General features: G+C 47.6%; 1 protein-coding gene across 1 annotated transcript in view; it reads left to right on the top strand.

Moving 5' to 3' along the window:
• The window catches only part of sema6bb (sema domain, transmembrane domain (TM), and cytoplasmic domain, (semaphorin) 6Bb), a 454,736-nt gene that overhangs the window by 116,285 nt on the left and 317,145 nt on the right, over positions 1 to 21,306 (top strand). Inside the window, exons 2-3 of the mRNA XM_070860875.1 lie at positions 4,622 to 4,756; positions 17,839 to 17,956. Of these exons, the coding sequence (XP_070716976.1) occupies positions 4,657 to 4,756; positions 17,839 to 17,956 (218 nt within the window). The 5' untranslated portion in view covers positions 4,622 to 4,656. The remainder of the gene's footprint in view (positions 1 to 4,621; positions 4,757 to 17,838; positions 17,957 to 21,306) is intronic.

Genomic DNA, 21,306 nt, shown 5'->3' on the forward strand with positions numbered 1-21,306 from the left:
GGGCTCCGATCACATTGCTCTGCCATCTCTCGCTGCTTCTTCTCCCCGACCTCACCGCTCCTGCTGTACCTGCCCACGCTCCAATCTCCAACCTGGGTAATGGTGACGTCCACTCCAGTCTCCTTCTTGACAGCCGTCACCTTCCCGGACTGGCTCGTGCTGTACCTAGCAGTGGCATGCTGCCGCACCTCCGCTCCTTTTATAGCCCCGACCTGTCGCAGATGGTTTCTCGCGGGTTGGGGCCTCGCCACCACTATACCAAGCTGAAGCAACCTCCTTCCTGAGCAGAGGTGAGGCAATTGAAGGAACAAAGATTGCACAAGGGGGAGTGAGCCCCAGAGCTCACTGGCAGCTCAATTAGTATCAAGCTGCTGTTGGCGATGGAGTTTAAAAGTAGGTCTGCACACTGAAGACCCACGAGGCACAGAATTGTCCAAACATTCAACAAAAACCTGATACGCTTGCTTGATTAGCCCCTGACATCCTGCGTACAGTACCGACTGCTAGGCAGTAATCTGCAAACTTCAGTACTGTGCAGCCAGCTTTCTCCTTTCCACACAGATGAACAGATTTTCTTAAAACCAGAAAAGCACAGCGAGTGGTAGCCAGTGTCTCCCCGCACCCCCCACCCACCGAGGCACTAATTCTTGTTGTGGTACGATTCCTTAGGTGGCAGAAACCTTTCATATTATCCTATACTCTGAGTGTGGGCGGGCTATTCAACTACAAGATGCATCACAGCAAACCCTGACACTGTCCACACAAGTGCATTCTTCCAGCAGGGGTGACTGACCAGTGATCAGGGGCAGGAACGTTGCTTGATTTCTGTTCCCTTTCTTAGTCCTAGGGCAATGAAACCAGTTGTAACACCACCAACACTATGGCCTAGATGAGACAAGCTAGTTCAGTCCAGGTCGGAAATGGAACTGAGTCCTTTCTAGTCTGTATGACTCAGCAATATATGTGTAATATATTTGCTTCATGGGTTCTTTGCTTAAGAATTCATAGCAACACATTACTATTAAGAACTAGTTGGTTTATTAGCAAAGGTTTAACAATCACACTACATATTACGAGTTCATGCACCAGGCTCAACCGCCTGCCTCATCGTGGATCCCCCAAACCCAACTGGTTGGGGTTTTATTGAGCCTTGTGAACATCACGGGATTGGCTAATCCACTCCCAACTCAACAGCTCTCCAACTATTTTAATTAAACGATAAAGCTGAGTACCCCCTTATTAAAGGGGCACTAGAACCGACAAATTAATAAATAAAACTTTGTGAACCGTAAACAGTCAAATTAGAATTTGGTTGCCGGTAGTGATGATGCACTCCAGTCGCTCTAGTGCCCACCTCTCATGGAAGACCGCAAGCGTACCGGTGGACACCGCATGCTCCATCTCCAGGGACACCCTGGTGTGATCAACAGCTCTACAAACCCGTGAGCATACTCACAGATGTGTACATTACAATATGGAGTGGTGCCTTTACCAACTGAGACACCAGGGGCCACGTCTAGCTCCACTCATGAGACTGATTATGTGGTTCATGAATTATTCAGTTGTCCTCACTTGTTGAAATGAGAATCATATCTCTGGGGGGACAGGGGTGCCACAATGTGTTTTCACTCGTGGGGCCTAGGTTTGAATCCACTGAAGTGATGAAAGTTTATTTTTCTGTAGGGCTGTGAGGATCCTACGTGAGTTCAGCTTTTGGTTCCCAGCGGGTACAGCTCCACAGCGTGAATGCACCCATAAACTGACACTAATTGGCAGTCTCTTACGCACACCACCACCCGCAACCCCTCACCCTATCCCATAAGAAAGGCTGGTGTAAGAAATGGAAAATGTAGCACTGCTGGAGTAGGGGACGGACTTCTGCTGTTGGGTTGACATCACTCGGGGGGGAGTTTCTCTGTGTTTCCAAATTGTACTAAAATCTTAAAGGAAAGAAAGAAAAAAGATTTGCATTTATATAGCGCCTTTCATGACCACCGTACATTGCAAAGTGCTTTACAGCCAATGAAGTACTTTTGGAGTGTAGTCACTGTTGTAATGTGAGAAATGCAGGAGCCAATTTGCGCACAGCAAGCTCCCGCAAACAGCAACGTGATAATGACCAGGTGAACTGTTTTTGTTATGTTGATTGAGGGATAAATATTGGCCAGGACATAAATGCAAATGAATAAGAGAGGAAATTTCCTTCTATCGTGACAGAGTTCCATCTAGCCCAAGCTGTACTTGCAGCACATTCCCCTGCACTTTGCCCGTGGCCCTTCAAATTTTTCCTTTTTGAGTAGAGAACCAATTTCCTTTTGAAAGTTAAGATTGAATGTGCTGTCTTTCAGCAACAACCTGGTTCCACAAACTGAACAGAAAAATGTACCGATTTTGGCAGTAACAGGTTCTAACACCACATTGGGCTTAAGATGGGAACGGGAAAATGTGCGGTGACCAAAAGTAATAAATTATTGCACTGTTCTGTGATCAAGTCCAATACAGAAGGAATGAAACAGCTTAATTCAGGCATTCCTTAAAGCCCAGAAAAGTCCTTGGTCACGAATTCCTTGAGTGGTCAATTTTAAGCATGTTCTGGCATTTCAATACAAATGGGAGTTTGGATTTTATTCTTGATGGCAAATCAGTGTTGCAGTTCATCTAACAGGGCTCCTATACACTGATTGTAAAGGTCAGCTGATAGATTTAGCCCATCGTTCTTGTATTTTGTACGAGGCAGAATAATTATAAACGTAGCTGTAGGTAAAAACAATCAAATAAATCACCAGATTTAAACGGCAACAGTCACTAGGGATATTCTTATACTACTAGAGGCTGGTAGTTACTTATAGTGCAGTGCTGAGGGAGTGCTGTACTGTCGGAGGTGCCGTCTTTCGCATGAGACATTAAGCCGAGGCCCTGTCTGTCCTCAGGTGGACATAAAAGATCCCATGGCACTATTTTGAAGAAGAGTAGGGGAGTTATCCCCGGTGTCCTGGCCAATATTTATCCCTCAATCAATATAACAAATAACAGACTATCTGGTCATTATCATATTGCTTTTTGTGGGAGCTTGCTGTGTGCAAATTGGCTGCCGTGTTTCCCACATTACAACAGCGACTACACTCCAAAAATACTTCATTGGCTGTAAAGCGCTTTGAGACGTCCGGTGGTAGAGAAAGGCGCTATATAAATGCAAGTCTTTCTCTCAGTAACACGGGGGGTGGCAAATCAAAGTTATACTGCCAGCTCTGCATCACCCTCTGGCCAAGGGAAAGAGAGCTTTGTTTGTGCACATATGTGTATACAGATGTTAGTTTATTGACACCCAAGTACCAATAATAAAGAGATGGCAAGAACGATAGCTCTGTTAAAATTAAGATACAGTGTGAAGCCAAGCAGTGTGAGGACTGGTGTCGAGCCAGCTAACAAAATCAAATTGGGTGTCTGCATACCTGAATTATACATCATGCTTTGAACCAAACAGATCTGCGGGCAGCCTCGCATTAATATCCATGAAAATTCAGAAATAATGGAATGCAGATAGCCAAGGGTCTGCTATATGTGCACAGAGCACCAGCCATTGTGAAAGTTGAGGAAATTGATATAGAGTCTGATTTTCTTCCAGTGATTTAGAGGGCCAGAGAGGTAAATCATTCAGCAGGGTAAGGATTAAACAAGTCTGCAGGTTCTCCTTTTCTTTTCCAACAAACGGCAGCAAAGGAAGTCTGAGATAATCCTAACAGCTGTAATAACTTGATATACCTGAGCAATTTTAAATACTATTCCAATGGTAAATGGGCGTATGAAGAAAGTCTGCTTGTTTCATTCATTGTGGTTTTTTTTTAATTGTGCAGTTTTAGTTAAGTAAAAAGATTAAATGAGCTTTCACCTCAGCAAATTGTTAGGTTTCCTGTTTTCTACAACTTTCATGATCTCTCATGCCTTTATATCAGTGTGCTGGATAATATTAATCTGATTTTTAACTAAGACAAGTGATTCCTACTGACTGCTCTCACCCGTCCCCCTAATTTTCTGTCCTTCTCCCCTGAAGGCACTGACTCTTACTGGGGTAGGGTTCGACAAGTACTGAGCGCCCTCAGACACCTTGTCCGGGTGGCCATTCTTCAGTATTGCCCAGACATTGACCCGGGCTGATTTCTGCCCTCACCCCGTCCCCTACACTCCCTAACCCAGAGGGACTAGGGTCAATTGATTCATTGAAGTTGCTGCCCCACCACCTCAACACACATCAAGAATTGGACCTGTACTGTGTGGCTCAGCACCACACTGAGCATTGCACTCGCCCGACAAACTTTGTGTATGCGTAGTTTTGTTGTTTAATGCAGTCTCTGTATTACAAAGGGAGCCATTCATTATTTTCTATATCAGAAATCTACCATTCCATTTGAAGCTACAATCAAAGCTGGAGGACAATTCCCCCTGCATCCTGTGTGACATCAAGACTTATGGCCTCACAGAAAGCTTACTTTGCTAGAGGGTCTGTGCCCAAACACAACCTTTTTATTACAGAAAACTGCTTTAGGAAATGACTAGGTTCACTAGCTTTAAATTAACGCAGACGCTTGTGCTAACCGCTGTGTTTTTGTGTCCTTGCCTGCAGACATCGCTGAAGAAGGCCATATTTCCTCTCTCACCATGAAGTCACTGATCCTCCTGTTTCTCTCGGTGCTGTCTGGACTGGCCGAAGCTACTTTCCCAGATGATATTGGGCCGCTCAGCACCGGGTCTGCCGACTGTAAGTATACAGGAGCACATTTATAATTTGAAAGTAGAGTAAATTCGCAAGAGGCCAGAACTTGTTCTGTAAGGGTCAACTCAGCATTGAACCTCCTGGGAGATATTTTGTGTGTTGTTTTTGGGGGCGAGGGGTCGATCATTTTCTCCTCTTCGACTGAAGATGCTGACTCATGCTGAGGCATGGTTCTAAAGGTGCAGGTTGCCTAGTGATCATTCTGCATGCCCGATCCTAGACAATGCCTATCACCAGCTATTTCATTATGGGGGGCATCACAACCAAGCCTGATCCCATTCGCATTTGACATCTACACATCCTTTCCAACAGGAGTCGATAGATAGTGATGAGCAGAAACCCTGGCTGAATTTTTTCCTTCCTCGCTGTAGTTACATTTTTCCACAGGCGAAGAGGGGGTTGTAATTGAAAAGAGGATCAAAACAGCTATCTTGTAAATAATATCTCACGGGCTAAGAAGTGTTGCGCAAGATTGACATGCAACCTGTTATATGATTGTACCAACACTCTCTGCAACTAAACATCCAAACATAGAGACAATGCCTCATCCTCCCAAATACAAAGAATTTGCCACTCCAGAAATGGTTCTTGAGACAAACTATTGATCACTCCTAGAGGCAGAGACAGTCTGGCACACCTTCCTTTCATCTGGTTTAGTTTATCAGGGTTGGGTCTAGGTTTAATCCTTAAGGATTTTATGGAGGGCCAGGGAGAGTGCTTAACCTTGTGCCATTGTCCAAGTTGGCCCTTCATTGTCCTGAAAAGGACCACCCTGTCATGACTTCAGATAAATGACCCTTTGAATTTATACCTTCAAATCTTTTCATTGCTGACAGAGCTTCTCATTCATTCACTGAAAATTGTATTTGCACTATGTATTGTGGGAAGGTGCTCACTCAACAGCAACAAGTCCTGACCTCCAGGGAGTGGCATTCCACACTGAAGTGAGGCTTTGTTTTTATTGTAAGGTTTGGGCAATATATCATTGTTAAATTAAGAGGCTTAGAAGATTGTTTGATGAAATTCATGTCAACTAATGGAAATATTTTACAGGCATCAGCAAGAAAGCTATAAATGGTGGCATGGGGACACGACAGAAATGTTACAAGAATTATTTAAATAGACACTTGAGTTATGGATAGTTTTAAAGGGTGGGAACCATTTTAAAGTCCACAAAAGGCAGTGTGGTTTCCCTTGACCTTCTTGTCCTTTGTTGACCTGTGACAGGGCTGCTGTTGGAAATGGAATAGGATTACAAAGAGATGAAAATCGAAGTTCTTAAAAGATAAACTGCACGGTGGTCTGTATTGGGACTGGCTTTTTAGTGTCTTGGTATTAGGATATTATTGGGAGAATTGTACTTGACCAATACAGTCTAACATTGTGTGTGATATTCTTAATTCATCCCCTCAAATTGTTCCTACTATTACCACCAGAGTCACAGACATACCAAGAGCTATCAGTGCTTATTTAACTCAAAATTCTCTTTCCATACATAACCTAAGTTGGAAAGACAAAATCTGTAATTGTACTTCTCAATGTTTTCCACTGTTCATGTCAATACTGTATGAAAATTGTACACGACACCAGTGGTGAAAGCTTAGTGACAACATTAATGGCACTGGATTGTCACGACATAGGTTTCAGTACAAGTCCCCACCCAACATGTTTCTGACCTCAGCTGTGTGGTCAGGCCAAGTGGTGCTAAGTGCTTCCCTAAACGACGGGGGAGAAAATCTGTGGATGTGCAGCCACAAGCCTCTCACAAACACTGGTTAATGAACGGCTCTGGGACACGCTGATAATCAAGTCCTCACTCTTATTATTTTTGGTTCCAGTTTTGTCTCCTCCTCTCCTGGAAGGGCTGACTAAGGCTGAAGTACATTGCCTGCTGCACTACAGTCACGCACCCAACGGGCTACTTTTATGATCTCTGAGCCTAAACAATGAAGGCCTCGATAGTAACAGGGAGGCGGGGAGGGAGCGAGAGCGACTTTCAGCGGCAGGGAAATAGGGGGAAGGTGGATGTCCAACTGAATTTAATGGCAAGACCTCATTTGAATCTCCCACCCGGGGCGGGGGAGGGTTACAATTCCACTCCTGAGTGTCTGTCTGCAGGATATCCAGTTACAATGGGCCCAATACTGTCCTTGCCAAACATCCACATGCAGCATTGGAGACTAATCAAGAGTATGAAGCCCAGTTTATTGTTCTCCTCAATAGCTCAGGACCATTGCAGCCAATTATTAACAGCCCTGGCTCAGATTAGCTAACTCAGCACTGACCTAGATACCAAAGCTTGAGCTTTCCAGGTCAGTATAGTTCAACGGCACACCTAACAGTCCATTTATCCCCTGAGCCATTGAAGGAAGCTGTCAGCTGATAAAAAATAATGTACTTTATAGCAAACCTGGAGAAGATCTTTGAGAATTTTCCAGTTATTCAACTGGCGCTTCTAGTGGCCTGCCTGCTGTCAGGTTTGATCCATGGACTGATCTCAGGCAGGGCAGTGGTTGTGATGTTACAATTGACCACAGTGAAGTAAAGGTTGCAGTCAAGCGAATGGAAATCGACCAGAGTTCCCACTTCTGATTGCTATCTGCTGATTGCTGCTGGAAAAGGGTACCAGATGAGGAGGGCAGGACAGGCCTTGGCTGGGATGTACAAATATCTTTTTTTTACTCTCACATAAAGCATGCCCAGTTCAGTACAGATGACAGCGCAGTTGATATCCGTGTAACTGCAGGGCACGTTCACCAATCCTGGGCTTCCAGCGCAGAGCTACACTCAAAGCAGGGGTGTAGGTGAGAGTCAGGGCCAGAACACTAGTGCTGAATCTCAGGGCCACACTCCATTCCTCCTGGGAATACAGGAGCCATGAATTTACCCTCGTACCTGACCCAGCGGGGGGGAGAAAAGATACTCAGTCGCTCACGTAAAAGCTGCGCCTAGATGAGCAGTTTCATCTGTGGTCTATGTGTTCTCAAATAGAGTAAGTCAAACATTTATATGACTGCACAGATGTTTTCTTATTAATTACTGTGGATAACACCGACAATTTCAATATATTTTCAGGAAATTGCCCCCTTTATACTTTGTGACACCTTTGGCAGCGAATCAGGATATTTCATGCATAATAGTAACCTTCCAATTCTGTTTAACATGAGTAAAGTTTGACTGCGTGGCAATGAATATAAATGAACCTCATCAGCCAGTCCTGTTGTTGTAGTTGAGTGGTGTATGGTCCAATTGAAATGTGAACCCAGATATAATTCCAAATAACACTTCGGGATTGTTGAGTTTTGGAAATGATTCAAAGCACCATTGCTGATCAGTGACCTCGTGCATTCACCCAATAAAACACACAAAGGTGAAATTAAATCTCTTAATAACCTTTTCGTTGGTAGTCTGTGCGTGTTTATTTTTGGGTTATGTAAACATTTTTGCTATAGCAATAGAATGGGGCTCTTGTGGAGCGAGGTCCCGCTCTGATTTCAGGCATTGTTATTTTTTTAAACGCCATCATTGAACTGGGTGTGTGGCGGCAAAGCATTATATTAGCATGTTGAACAGATGTGCAATTTTAATGAGCAGACTCTGGAGAGACTCTCGGTAGTGTTGATGTAACAGCCCCTCCCTTGATGCAAAGCTGCCCAGTCTGAGGCAATTAATATGAAGCTGTGATTCAATTAATTTACTGCCAATAAGTTTGTTGACGAGAGTTTCTTTTTCCCTTCAATGTTCTCGCTTCCTCCCATGAATGGCCTGGTTCATACTGCGATCTGCTTCTCCAGCAATAGCCACTTTTCGGTACCAAATGGACATTCTTCCTGCCTGAGACGAGGCAGCAATGGTGTGCAACATATCCCAAGCACAATCCTGCCCTTAGCTCATAGAGTCATAGAATGGTTACAGCACGGAAGGAGGCCATTCGGCCCGTCGAGCTCTCTGCAAGAGCACTTCAGCTGGTCCCACTCTCCCGCCCTTTCCCCCTACCTCACATCCCTATCTTCCTGCCTGAACTCTGGCTGACTTTCTCCTCCCTTCACACAAAGAGCAATGGAAATATGGAACTCTCCCCCAAAAAGCTGCTGTGGCTGGGTCAATTGAAAATTTCAACACTGAGATTAATAGATTTTTGTTAGGCAAGGGTATTAGGGAACCAAGGAGGATACAGATCAGCCATGATCTAATTGAATGCCAGGACATGCTCGAGGCGTTGAATGTTCCTATGCTAATGCCAATTGTAGTACAGGTATCACCTACTCAGCAGATAAGTCAGTACAGACAGGAATTGTACCTGAAGCTTTATTGGTCTGTAAGAATCGGTATAATACCGGGTAGCCTTTAACTCCTTAGCAGTGAAGAAGGCTTCCCCTCCTCCTCAAAAGTGATGGCAGCAAATGAACTAGCAGGAGTTTTGAAGATTAGGAAGGGAATTCATAAAGTTGGTATGGCCAAATTGTCCATTATATTAAAGGGTTCAAATTTCAACGAGCACAAGTTATAAATTAGGAAGTTAGGATTAAGAGAGGAAGGCTAGGTGCTAATTTCTCACCCAAAAGGAATACACTGTGGAATATGTTACCAGGGAAGGCCATTGAAGTGGACAATGTAAGTGAATTTAAGAGAGAGGAGATATTAAGGGATATTGTGTGAAAGCAGACAGATGAGGTTGATATAAAGATTGGGTAATTTTTTTTGCCTTTTCCTGATCTTAAAAATTCTCAGATCCTTATGTTCTTATAAAAGATGTTAAAACTGACAGTCTGATAATGTGAGGAAGAGGCATTAAGGAACTGAGGGGGGAGAATTGCTGTGTGTACCACATCTAACAAAATTGTAAACTCATTTTTATAATGATTTCATTACTGCACAGAGGAAATTTTCCCCACAGTGTTGTGAAGGAGAGCTGACAATGAAGGTGGGTTAGTGGAAGGTTACAACTGACAGCCATATAATGGGTATTATGCTGCTGTTCACTGTTCACTGACACCTGCGGGGAGTATGCATCTGTTATGGCATCAGGTTCTGATCCGAGCCCACCCTTGTAATTGAGAGCCTTAAATGATGAGATTTAACACTGAGAGGAAGTTATGACTTAGAGTCCTACAATGGGTAATGAATAACAACAATTGTGTCATAACCGCAGGAATGGTGAAAAAGTCAGCGTAGTTTTAGGATTACCACTGATTAACTTAATAAATGCAATTATAAAGAAGGTTGTTTCTTCTTCATTTTTACCATAGATGCCTCATTTATTATCAAGGTTAAAAATTTCACCCGACCCCCACCACATGGTAATGATTTCCCCCTTCTAGTTTCACTCATTGATTTACAATCTAATTACCTTATCCTGTGGATGAAGATTAACATATCCCTCACCCCCTCAGAATAGAATAATTAATCCGATGACCATTGGTCATTAACTCTGGCACTTTGAGAAATCCCTAAAATCCTATCTGTAACCCACACATCCACTTTGATTTACAATACAGCTCCTCATACAGCTGACTTAAAGACACATTCTACCAAAGCAGTCCATTCCCCTTTGTATGGCAAACAGCAAACATTCCCAGCTCCGGTACATCATGGGTTGGATGCGCAGTAATGCTCTCTCTAAATGGACTCTTGCCAAAGTACAGTTTAAGAAGTGATATTGCTATTCTGGCACCTCATCCAAGTCACCACTCTTCATGTGTGAGCACACTGGCTCCCACATATGTGTGTTTTTTAAGTCACTGGACAGTGATCAGGAGCAGAAGCCCCAGTTGATGTTTGCCCAGCCTAACCCCTTTGGCACGAAGGCCAATCACAAGGCACCATCCGTCACTTTGGCTGAGAGTAACTGAGATCAGAGAGCAATGGGTGTCCATGGATCTGTACTACCCTCAAAGCCTCTCTGATAAAGTGCGACATCCCCACTGACACCTGGGAGTCTCTGGCCAAAGACCGCCCTAAGTGGAGGAAGTGCCGCTGAGCTCCTCGAGTCTTGTCGCCGAGGGCGTGCAGAAATCAAGTGCAGGCAGCGGAAGGAGCGTGCGGCAAACCAGACTCGCCGCTCACCCTTTCCCTCAACCACTGTCTGTCCCACTTGTGACAGAGACTGTGGTTCTCGTATTGGACTGTACAGCCACCTAACAACTCATGCTAAGAGTGGAAGCAAGTCTTCCTCGATTCCGAGGGACTGCCTATGATGATGATGATTATTGTGTTGCTAACATAGATGAGGCCGCACACAGGGAGGTTAAAGTAACAGTCACCTCAGTCTTTATTAAGACACTCCAGAGTGAGGAACAGGCCTTGGGGGCTGGCTTATATACAGTGTTCCCAAGGGATGCTGGGATCCCTTGGGACTTCAGGGGATGAGCTCCCTGGTAGCGGTACATGGGAGTGCATGCTTTACAGATGCACATCACTCCCCCCCCCCCCACCAAAGTCAAAGTGAAAACTATTTACAAGGTGAGGCGGTCGGGAGCCTTTCTTTCCCTGGTGGACCGCCTCGGTACAAATGTTTGTTCTGGTGTGTTGGCTGTGCCCTCGCTGGGCTGGCATGTTGTTGGCCCTGCAGGGATGCTAGGTGAGCCTGGCCTTGCTGGACTGTTGGGCGTGATGGGTTCGATTTCCTGGTCCTGGGTGGTGTCGTTGATCCTTTGGGTGTGTGTTCTGGGCTCGAAAAAGGTGGTGTCTGCTGTGGGTTGTTCAGGGCAGTCTGTGAACCGCAGCCTCGTTTGGTCCAGGTGCTTTCTGCAAATGTGTCCATTGTCTAGCTTGACTACAAACACCCTACTCCCTTCTTCAGCTATCACCGTGCCCACGATCCACTTGAGACCATGTCCATAGTTTAGCACATACACAGGGTCATTCAGATCAATTTCCCGTGACACAGTGGCGCAACCATCATTTACATTTTGTTGCTGCCGCCTGCTCTCTACCTGATCATGCAGGTTGGGGTGAACCAGCGAGAGTCTGGTTTTAAGTGTCCTTTTCATGAGTAGCTCAGCCGGGGGCACCCCTGTGAGCGAGTGGGGTCTCGTGCAGTAGCTGAGCATTACTCATGACAGGTGGGTTTGGAGTGAGCCTTCTGTGACTCGTTTAAGGCTCTGTTTGATGGTTTGTACTGCCCGCTCTGCCTGCCCATTGGAGGCTGGTTTAAACAGGGCCGAGGTGACATGTTTGATCCCATTGCGGGTCATAAATTCTTTATATTCGGCACTGGTGAAACATGGCCCGTTGTCACTGACCAGTATGTCAGGCAGGCCGTGGGTGGCAAACATGGCCCTCAGGCTTTCAATGGTGGCGGTGGCGGTGCTTCCCGACATTATTTCACATTCAATCCATTTTGAAAAAGCATCCACCACCACCAGGAACATTTTACCGAGAAACGGGCCCACATGGTCGACATGGATCCTCAACCATGGTCTGGAGGGCCAGGACCACAAACTTAGTGGTGCCTCTCTGGGCGCGTTGCTCAACTGAGCACATACGCTGCATTGCTGTACACAGGACTCTTAAGACAGAGTCGATACTGGGCTACCACACGTGGGATCTGGCTATCGCTTTCATCATTACTATACCCGGTTGTGTGCTGTGGAGATCCGAGATGAACGTCTCCCTGACCTTTTTTGGTAGCATTACGCGGTTACCCCACATTAGGCAGTCTGCCTGAATGGACAGCTCGTCCTTTCGCCGCTGGAACGGCTTGATTAGCTCTTGCATTTCAACGGGGATGCTGGCCCAGCTCCCATGCAGTACACAGTTTTTTACTAGGGACAGCAGAGGATCTTGGCTGGTCCAAGTCCTAATCTGGCGGGCCGTGACAGTGATTTATCATTTTCAAACGCTTCCATGACCATCAACAAGTCTGCGGGCTGCGCCACCATCAACATGTTTGTAGGCTGCGCCATTTCCACCCCCGTGATGGGCAATGGTAGCCGACTGAGAGCATCCGCACAGTTCTCGGTGCCTGGCCTGATAGCGCGAGTGATATACGCTGATAGCGCGAGTGCCCACCTTTGTATGCGGGCTGAGGCATTAGTATTTATCCCCTTGTTTTCAGCGAACAGGGATGTGAGGGGCTTGTGATCAGTTTCCAGCTCAAATTTGAAGCCAAACAGGTACTGATGCATTTTCTTTACCCCGAACACACAAGCTAATGCCTCTTTCTCAATCATGCTATAGGCCCTCTCGGCCTTAGACAAGCTTTTGGAAGCATAGGCGACAGGTTACAACTTCCCGCAACGTTAGCTTGTTGTAATACACACCCGACTCCGTACGACGACGCGTCACATGTTAGCACAAGTCTTTTACACGGGTTATACAATACAAGCAGCTTGTTGGAGCATAAAATGTTTCTGGCTTTCTCAAAAGCAATTACTTGTTTTTTTCCCCATACCCAGTTCTCACCTTTTCGCAATAACACATGTAGGGGCTCTAAGAGGGTGCTTAACCCCGGTAGGAAGTTACCAAAATAGTTGAGGAGTCCCAGGAACGACCGCAGCTCCGAGACGTTCTGTGGCCTGGGCGCGTTCCTGATAGCCTCTGTCTGTGCGTCTGTGGGTCGAATGCTGTCTGCCGCGATCTTTCTCCCCAAAAACTCCACTTCTGTTGCCATGAAGACGCATTTCAATCTCTTTAGCCGCAGCCCTTCGCGATCCAGTCGCTGGAGGACCTCCTCTAGGTTTTGTAGGTGCTCGGCGGTGTCCCGACCCGTGACCAATATGTCGTCCAGAAAGACCACTGTGTGTGGTACCGACTTGAGTAGGCTCTCCATGTTTCTCTGGAAGATCGCTGCAGCCGACTGAATTCCAAACGGGCATCTGTTGTAGATGAACAGTCCCTTGTGTGTGTTGATGCAGGTGAGGCCCTTCGATGACTCGTCCAGCTCCTGCGTCATGTAGGCCGAAGTCAGGTCGAGCTTGGTGAACATCTTGTCTCCTGCAGCGAAGCAAATAGGTCGTCTGCCTTAGGTCGCGGATATTGGTTCTGTAGCGAGAAACGATTAATAGTTCCTTTATAATCGCTGCAAATCCTGACCGTGCCATTACTTTTGAGTACTGGAACAATCGGGCTAGCCCACTCGCTGAATTCCACTGGGGAGATGATGTCTTCGCATTGCAGCCTGTCCAGCTCGATTTCCACTCTCTCCCTCATCATGTGAGGTACCGCTCGCACCTTGTGGTGAATGGGTCGTGCCTCTGGGACCAAGTGGATCCACACCTTCGCCCCGGAAAAGTTTCCAATGCCTGGCTCAAAAAGGGAAGGAAATTTGTTAAGAACCTGGGTATATGAGGCCTCATCGACATGTGATAGCGCTCGGATGTCATCCCAGTTCCAGCAGATTTTGCCCAGCCAGCTCCTTCCAAGCAGTGTGGGGCCATCGCCCGGGACAGTCCAGAGTGGCAGTTCGTGCACCGTGCCCTTGTAGGTGACCTTGACCATGGCGCTGCCCAGAACAGTGATAAGCTCTTTGGTGTACGTTCTCAGTTTCATGTGGATGGGGCTCAGGGTTGGTCTGAATGCCTTGTTGCATCACAGTCTCTCAAACATCTTTTTACTCATGACGGATTGGCGAGCGCCAGTGTCCAGTTCCATGGCTACGGGTAAGCCATTCAATTTTACGTTTAGCATTATAGGTGGACATTTCACTGAAAATGTGTGCACCCCGTGTACTTCAGCCTCCTCTGAGACTCGAAATTGCTTTGATCCACCATGGACCGATCTTCCTCTGCCACGTGGTGGTTAGCAGGTTTTGCAGAGCTTGCAGCTCGTTTGCAAGCTCGTTGGAGGTGCCCTATTGTTCCACAGCTCTTGCAAACACACCCTTTGAAGTGTTATGAATAGGCTAAATGGAAGCCTCCACATCGCCAACAAGGTGTGAATTGCCTTGCATTCATCCTTTGTTGGGGACACTGAGTCATCTGGGTCACCTGAGGCCTGTTGGCAGTTGCAGACTCGTGGGTTCTGCCCTGTACATTTCTGCTTGCAAACACAGTTCCAGTTAATTTATGAACATTGCTAGCACTTGTGTGCTGAGAGATTTGTTTGGTGTTATCACTATCGGACATAAACGCCTGTGCTATCGCAATGGCCTTACTGAGAGTCGGTGTCTCTACAGTCAAAAGTTTTCGTAGGATGGTCTCGTGGCCAATGCCCAGTACAAAAAAGTATCTGAGCATTTGCTCCAGGTAGCCATCAAACTCACATTGTCCTGCAAGTCGCCTTAGCTCGGCGACGTAGCTCGCCACTTCCTGACCTTCAGATCGCTGGCATGTATAGAACCGATACCTCGCCATCAGCACGCTCTCCCTCGGGTTAAGTTGCTCCCGAACCAGTGTACACAGCTCCTCATACGACTTATCTGTGGGTTTCACTGGAGCCAGAAGATTCTTCATGAGGCTGTAGGTCAGTGCCCCGCAGACTGTGAGGAGGACCGCTCTCTTTTTTGCAGCGCTTCCTTCTCATTCCAGCTCGTTGGCTACAAAGTACTGGTCTAGCCGTTTGACATCGGCTTCCCAGTCCTCACCCTCCGAGAACTTCTCCAGGATGCTCACAGTTTGCTGCATCTTTGCATTGGATTCATATTCTCGTCGCCAGTTGTTGTGTTCCTAACACAGATGAGGCTGCACACAGGGAGGTTAAAGTAACAGTGACCTCAGTCTTTAATAAGACACTCCAGAGTGAGGAACAGCCCTTAGGGGCTGTCTTATATACAGTGCTCCCAAGGGATGCTGGGATCCCTTGGCACTTCAGGGGATGAGCTCCCTGGTGGCGGAACATGGGAGTGCATGCTTTACAGATACACAACAATGATGACTCCAGCATGAGCCAGCACCTTCAGAAGAGGCTGGGAGACAGACTCTGTCAGGTTAAGGTGGCTTGGAAATGAACTGGAATAAACAACCTATTTAATTGCTTATATTTGTAATGGGAGGCTTATTGCGGAGACCATTTGATTTATCGATTTTCATATGGCCAGGTCACTCTGAACCCTAGTTGGTATAACTCTGTCTCCCAAACAGATAATGATGGATTGAATCTAGCTTCAGCCTGGTAACTTCAACATCTGGTTTCAGTCAATTTTGTGCTTGGTCAGGTGAGGAGGGTTGCTGTCATTAAACCAAACACTTTGGGGCCGAAATTGCCCTCCGCCCCAAACGGAGTGCACTTACCGTTTTGTCAGTGTTCTGTCCACCCCAATGCATGGGGCGGCTAATCCGGCGAAATTCAGGACTTCATTTTTTTCTTCCAGTCGTCAGCGGGGCGGAAGTGCGGGCGGTCAGAACAGCTGTCGCTCCGAGTCATCAGCGACGCACTGACACGTCACAGCATCCCTCCCCTTCAGTTAAAGGGGAGGGCCACTGCGAACTCTGCAACCACTTTAGTGGGAAACACTGGGCCACCAGGGAGGGTTTCGGCCGGGCCAGCGGCCTGGCACCCAAGAGGGAGTGCCCGGCAGTCTGTTGGCGGCCCGGCCGAACCCGTGGGCATAATTGTCGGCCGGACTTGGCAGTCGGCTGACGATAAAGAATAACATGGGGAAACCGGTAGTGTGACCTCCCCTTTAAGAGCGGACATGCCGCCCAGACACACAGCGCCCCGCTGGGGAAAGCTGTGGGGGGCAGCGACCGGCGGCGGCATCACTCCCACGGGGGTCAGAAAGAGGGTTGTCGCCGGTCTGTAATGAGGTTCTGGCGCGTGCCCGACGCGGCAGGAAAACAGACAATGCGGTAACCCGTTCCTGCCACTTCCAGCCCGGGGGCAATCTCAGTTGGATCAGCCCATTTGTCTGCCCCCGATCGGTGAGGCCTCTCCAATCCATTCCCAGGGGCGGTAATGGAGCTTATGGAGCGGAACAATTTCGGCCCCTTTCTATCTTTTTGGGGCAGTGTCATCTTCAAATTTTCCCAGGTCAGGTAAATCATGGGCTAGATGCAAAGTAAAGCTCCCACTGTACTGTCCCAGCGACATTCCCAAGTCAGGAACAGCATGGGTTAGATGCAGAATGAAGTTCTCCTGACACTAGGGGCTGAAATTGCCCCTTTCTATAAGAACCGTCACGGCCTCAAAGAGGCAGACACGGGCCGGTAAGGACTCGTCGCCGAGTCGGCATGGAATCGCCGACATTTCATTAATTGCCCTCCATTTTTTTTCGGTAGTGCTCGTCACGGCGCTGTCCATGTTGCCGACCCCCCACCAACCGGCAGCGGCAATCTCTTTCCGCCCCGCGGGAGCCAATCAGCCGCCGCTCGGAGCCCCCGACAGCTTTTCCCGGCGGGAAGCTACATGTGGCTGGGTGGCGAGTCTGCCCTTAAAGGGCCAGCACTTTATTTTAATTATCAGCCAACTCTGAGGTCGGCCCGACAATGGCGCCCACAGGTTTGACCGGGCCGCCAATGGGCAGCCTGGCACCCCCTCTTGGGTACCGGGCTGTTGGCCCGGCCGAAACCCTCCCTGGTAGCCCAGTGGGCCAAACTAAACTAAATGCAGTGTTCGCAGCGGCACTCCCCTTTAACTGAAGGGGAGGGACGTTGTGACCCGTCAGCGCGGTACGTCCGTGTTGTGCTGACATTATCAGCATGGCGCTGATGACTCCGAGCGACAGCCGCTCCAATCCACCGGCACTTCCGCCCAACAGCCGACCCAAATACCGCTCCGACTGGGAAAAAAACCAAAGTCCTGAATATTGGTCGACTCTCCGTCCCATGGATTGAGGCGGAGAAAAAAAAAAATTTAAATGGTGAGTATGCCACATTTTGGTCGGGTGCAATTTCAGCCCCTAAGTACTTCCAGGTCCGATACAGAATGGGTTAAATACAGAATGGAGCTCCCTCTGCACTGATCCATCAGCGACTGTCGAGTGAAGACACAATTGAGCTAAGCTGTGATGCCATTTGTGGTCAGTGAGACTGTTGGCACTCAATGTCGAGGCTCATGCAGGAAGAATGGTGAATTGGGTAAGGTACAGGAGGTTAGCTGCCAGACATGAAATCTTAGAGTCAGAGGGGGAGAAAAGTGTAAAATTAGATTCAAAACCCCCTATTCAGAAGCCTCTCCTTTCTCCACAGATGTGAAGCAGAGTGTAGTCTTCGTAGGAACCGGCCCAGGAGCAAGCCCTGGTCTCACAGAAAGGCTGGACGTTCAACGGATACTGAAAGTGAACAGGACACTCTTCATAGGTGGCAGGTAAATACGCTGAAGATGACTGTGATTCTGACTCTCCTAGTCTAGTTATTGTATTTAAACTTACTCAATGTTTCAGTTGCTCAATGCATTCTTTGGTATGGTACAAAACCGTGTAGATCACAAAGGCCCGATGGCCCAGTCTCTGCTGGTCTCAGCCAGAATATCTCTGCACCACTGGGCTGGAGAGGAGAAAAATCAGCCACAGTTACTGCCCCTAATCACCATCCTGTGACCGCTGCTGTGTGTGTGTGTGTACGTGTACGTGTGTGTACGTTTGTGTACGTGTGTGTGTACGTGTGTGTGTACGTGTGTGTGGTTGGTGTGTGGTGTGTGTGTGTGCGTGTGTGTGTACGTGTGTGTGGTTGGTGTGTGTGTGTGTACGTGTGTGTGTACGTGTGTGTGTACGTGTGTACGTGTGTGTGTGTGTGTACGTGTGTGTGTGTGTACGTGTGTGTGTGTGTACGTGTGTGTGTGTGTGTACGTGTGTGTGTGTACGTGTGTGTGTGTACGTGTGTGTGGTTGGTGTGTGTGTACGTGTGTGGTTGGTGTGTGTGTGTGTGTGTGTGTGTGTGTACGTGTGTGTACGTGTGTGTGTACGTGTGTGTGTGTGTGTATGTGTGTGTATGTGTGTGTGTGTGCGTGTGTGTGTACGTGTGTGTGTGTGTGTACGTGTGTGTGTACGTGTGTGTGTGTGTACGTGTGTGTGTACGTGTGTGTGGTTGGTGTGTGTGTGTGTACGTGTGTGTGGTTGGTGTGTGTGTACGTGTGTGTGTGTACGTGTGTGTGTACGTGTGTGTGTGTGTGTGTACGTGTGTGTATGTGTGTGTGTGTGTACGTGTGTGTGTACGTGTGTGTGTACGTGTGTGTGGTTGGTGTGTGTGTGTGTGTGTGTACGTGTGTGTGTATGTGTGTGTGTACGTGTGTGTGTACGTGTGTGTGTACGTGTGTGTGGTTGGTGTGTGTGTTTGTGTGTGTATGTGGTTTTGAGCAACTAGCTTGCCAGGGCTGGCATTTTGAATATGGACGAGGTGACTAAACTGTAACTGTATACATTGCTCCCACCCATAGTCTGACACTGCTCACTGGACAGTGGAACAGTAACAGACTCCTTTTCATGCCTTGTATCATACTTTCTCATCTGAGCAGAGCCAGTGTCTATTAGGTTAAGAATGCAGCAGACATATTCTAGACAACACACTACCTGTTTTAAGGGAGCTACGTGACGCCTGTTTGAGTCAGTTTCTAAGTTGGCATTAAATCCACAGCAGAACATTGCTCAAAGCACACGATTGGCAATATCACTCAGACAGGCTACAGAAAGGCATGTTTGGGAACTGGCAGTGTTTCACTGGTTCAGTCGGGGGTGCTTTATAAGGTTGTTATGTCAAGTTGTTAGCCATCTCAATTCACATAGTGGTTCTTCATGATCTCAAATGTACTAACCGTTGAAGCTTATTGGGTATAAAAATTTACACGAGATAAACCTACTTTTCCCCATTCCCCACCGCGCGCCCAAAATAAAAGCAAGAACATAATTTAACAAGATCAGAGCATAGCATGGAACATCAAGCCCACTCCTTGTGCAACCAATGTGCATGGACTCACCCACCCATTTCACCTACTGAAGGAGCTTCTATCTACCCAAGCACAACTCTTGGCTACCATATCCATATTGAATCCAGGTGGCTCCCCTCCGAACCAAATATTTATCTAACTCCTTTTAGAAAAATCAATAAAATGGCACTTAGAAAAAAAAATATGACTTATCAAACTTTTTGCAACATCATAAAAAGAAAACAATTCTACAACAACAGCTTGAATTTATATAGTGCCTTTAGTGTAGGAAAACATCCCAAGGTACTTCACAAGGGCGTAATGAGACAAAAATTGCCATTGAGCCAAAGAAAGAGATATTAGGACAGGTGACTAAAAGCTTGGCCTGAGGTAAGTTATAAAGAGCATCTTAAAGGAGTGTAGAGAGAGATGGAGGTTTAGGGAGGGAATTCCAGAGCTTAAGGCCACTAGCTGAAGGCACGGCCACCAATGGTGGGGTGAAGGGAGTGGGGGATGGACAAGAGGCCAGAGTTGGAGGAACACAGAATTCTTGGAGGCTTGTAGGGCTGCAGGAGGTGACAGATCTTAGGAGGTACAAGGCCATGGAGGTGTTTGAACACGAAGATAAGGGGGCCGAAATTGCCCCTTTCTATAAGGGCCGTGACTGCTGCAAAGAGGCGGCCACGGGTCAGTAAGGGATTGTTTGGCGCCAAGGGGCCGCCATTTTGTAGTTTCCCTTCTTTAGTTTTGGAGCGGTGTACCAGACCGCCCCGCCCATTGTCCCACCGCATCGTGCGTGCGCTGACCCCTTACTGACCGGCGGCAAACCCCTTTCAGAAATTGCCCCATGTGGAATTGCCCCGCGGGAGTGGTGTTGCCGCCGGTCGGTGCCCCCGACAGATTTTTCTGTCAGTACCCTTTTTGTGGCTGGACATTTGTGGCATTTAAAGGGGAGGTCGTGCTGCCGGAGACTCCATTTTATTTTTATTGTCAGCCGACTGCCAGGTTGGGCCGACAATTATGCCCGCGGCAGGCAGGCAGGCAGCCTGGCAACCCCTCTCAGTTGCCAGGCTGCTGGCCTGGCCGAAACCCTTCCTGGTGGCCCAGTGTTTGCATTAAATTGGCTGCAGAGTTCACAGCGGCCCTCCCCTTTAAATGAAGGGGAGGAACATTGTGACATCATCAGTGACTTGCTGACGTCATCGGCACGGCGTTGATGACTTGGAGCATCAGCCGCTCCGACTCGCCCTCACTTCTGCCCCACTAGTGGCAGCCACCCTGACCCATCCGCCCCTTTCCCCACACCAACACCACTCTGACTGGAAACAGAAACCAAAGGGCTGATAATCGCCGGAATGTCCGCCCCGTGCATTGGGGCAGACGGCGCACCTAAAAAACGGTAGGTGTGCCCCCTTTCGGGCAGAGGGCAAATTTGGCCCCCCGAATTTTAAAATAGAGGCATTGGTGGACCGATGTCAATATAGGCCAGCAAGCACAGGACTGATAGGTGAACGAGACTTGGTACGAATTAGAATACAGGCAGCATGGTTTTGGATAAGCTCAGGTTTATGGAGGGTGGAATATGGGAGACAGGCCAGGAGAGAATTGGAAAATTCAAGTCTGCAGGTAACAAAAGCATAGACGAGGGTTTCAGCAGAAGATAAGTTGAGGTAGGGGCGGAGAAGAGTGATGTTACTGAGGTGGAAGTAGGTGGTTTTTATGATGGAGAGGAAATGGTGTCAGAAGCTCAGGTCAGGGTCAAATAGGACCCAAAGGTTGCGAACAGTCTTGTTCAG

Source organism: Pristiophorus japonicus, chromosome 18 (genome assembly GCF_044704955.1).
Source record: "Pristiophorus japonicus isolate sPriJap1 chromosome 18, sPriJap1.hap1, whole genome shotgun sequence".
NCBI lineage: Eukaryota > Metazoa > Chordata > Chondrichthyes > Pristiophoridae > Pristiophorus > Pristiophorus japonicus.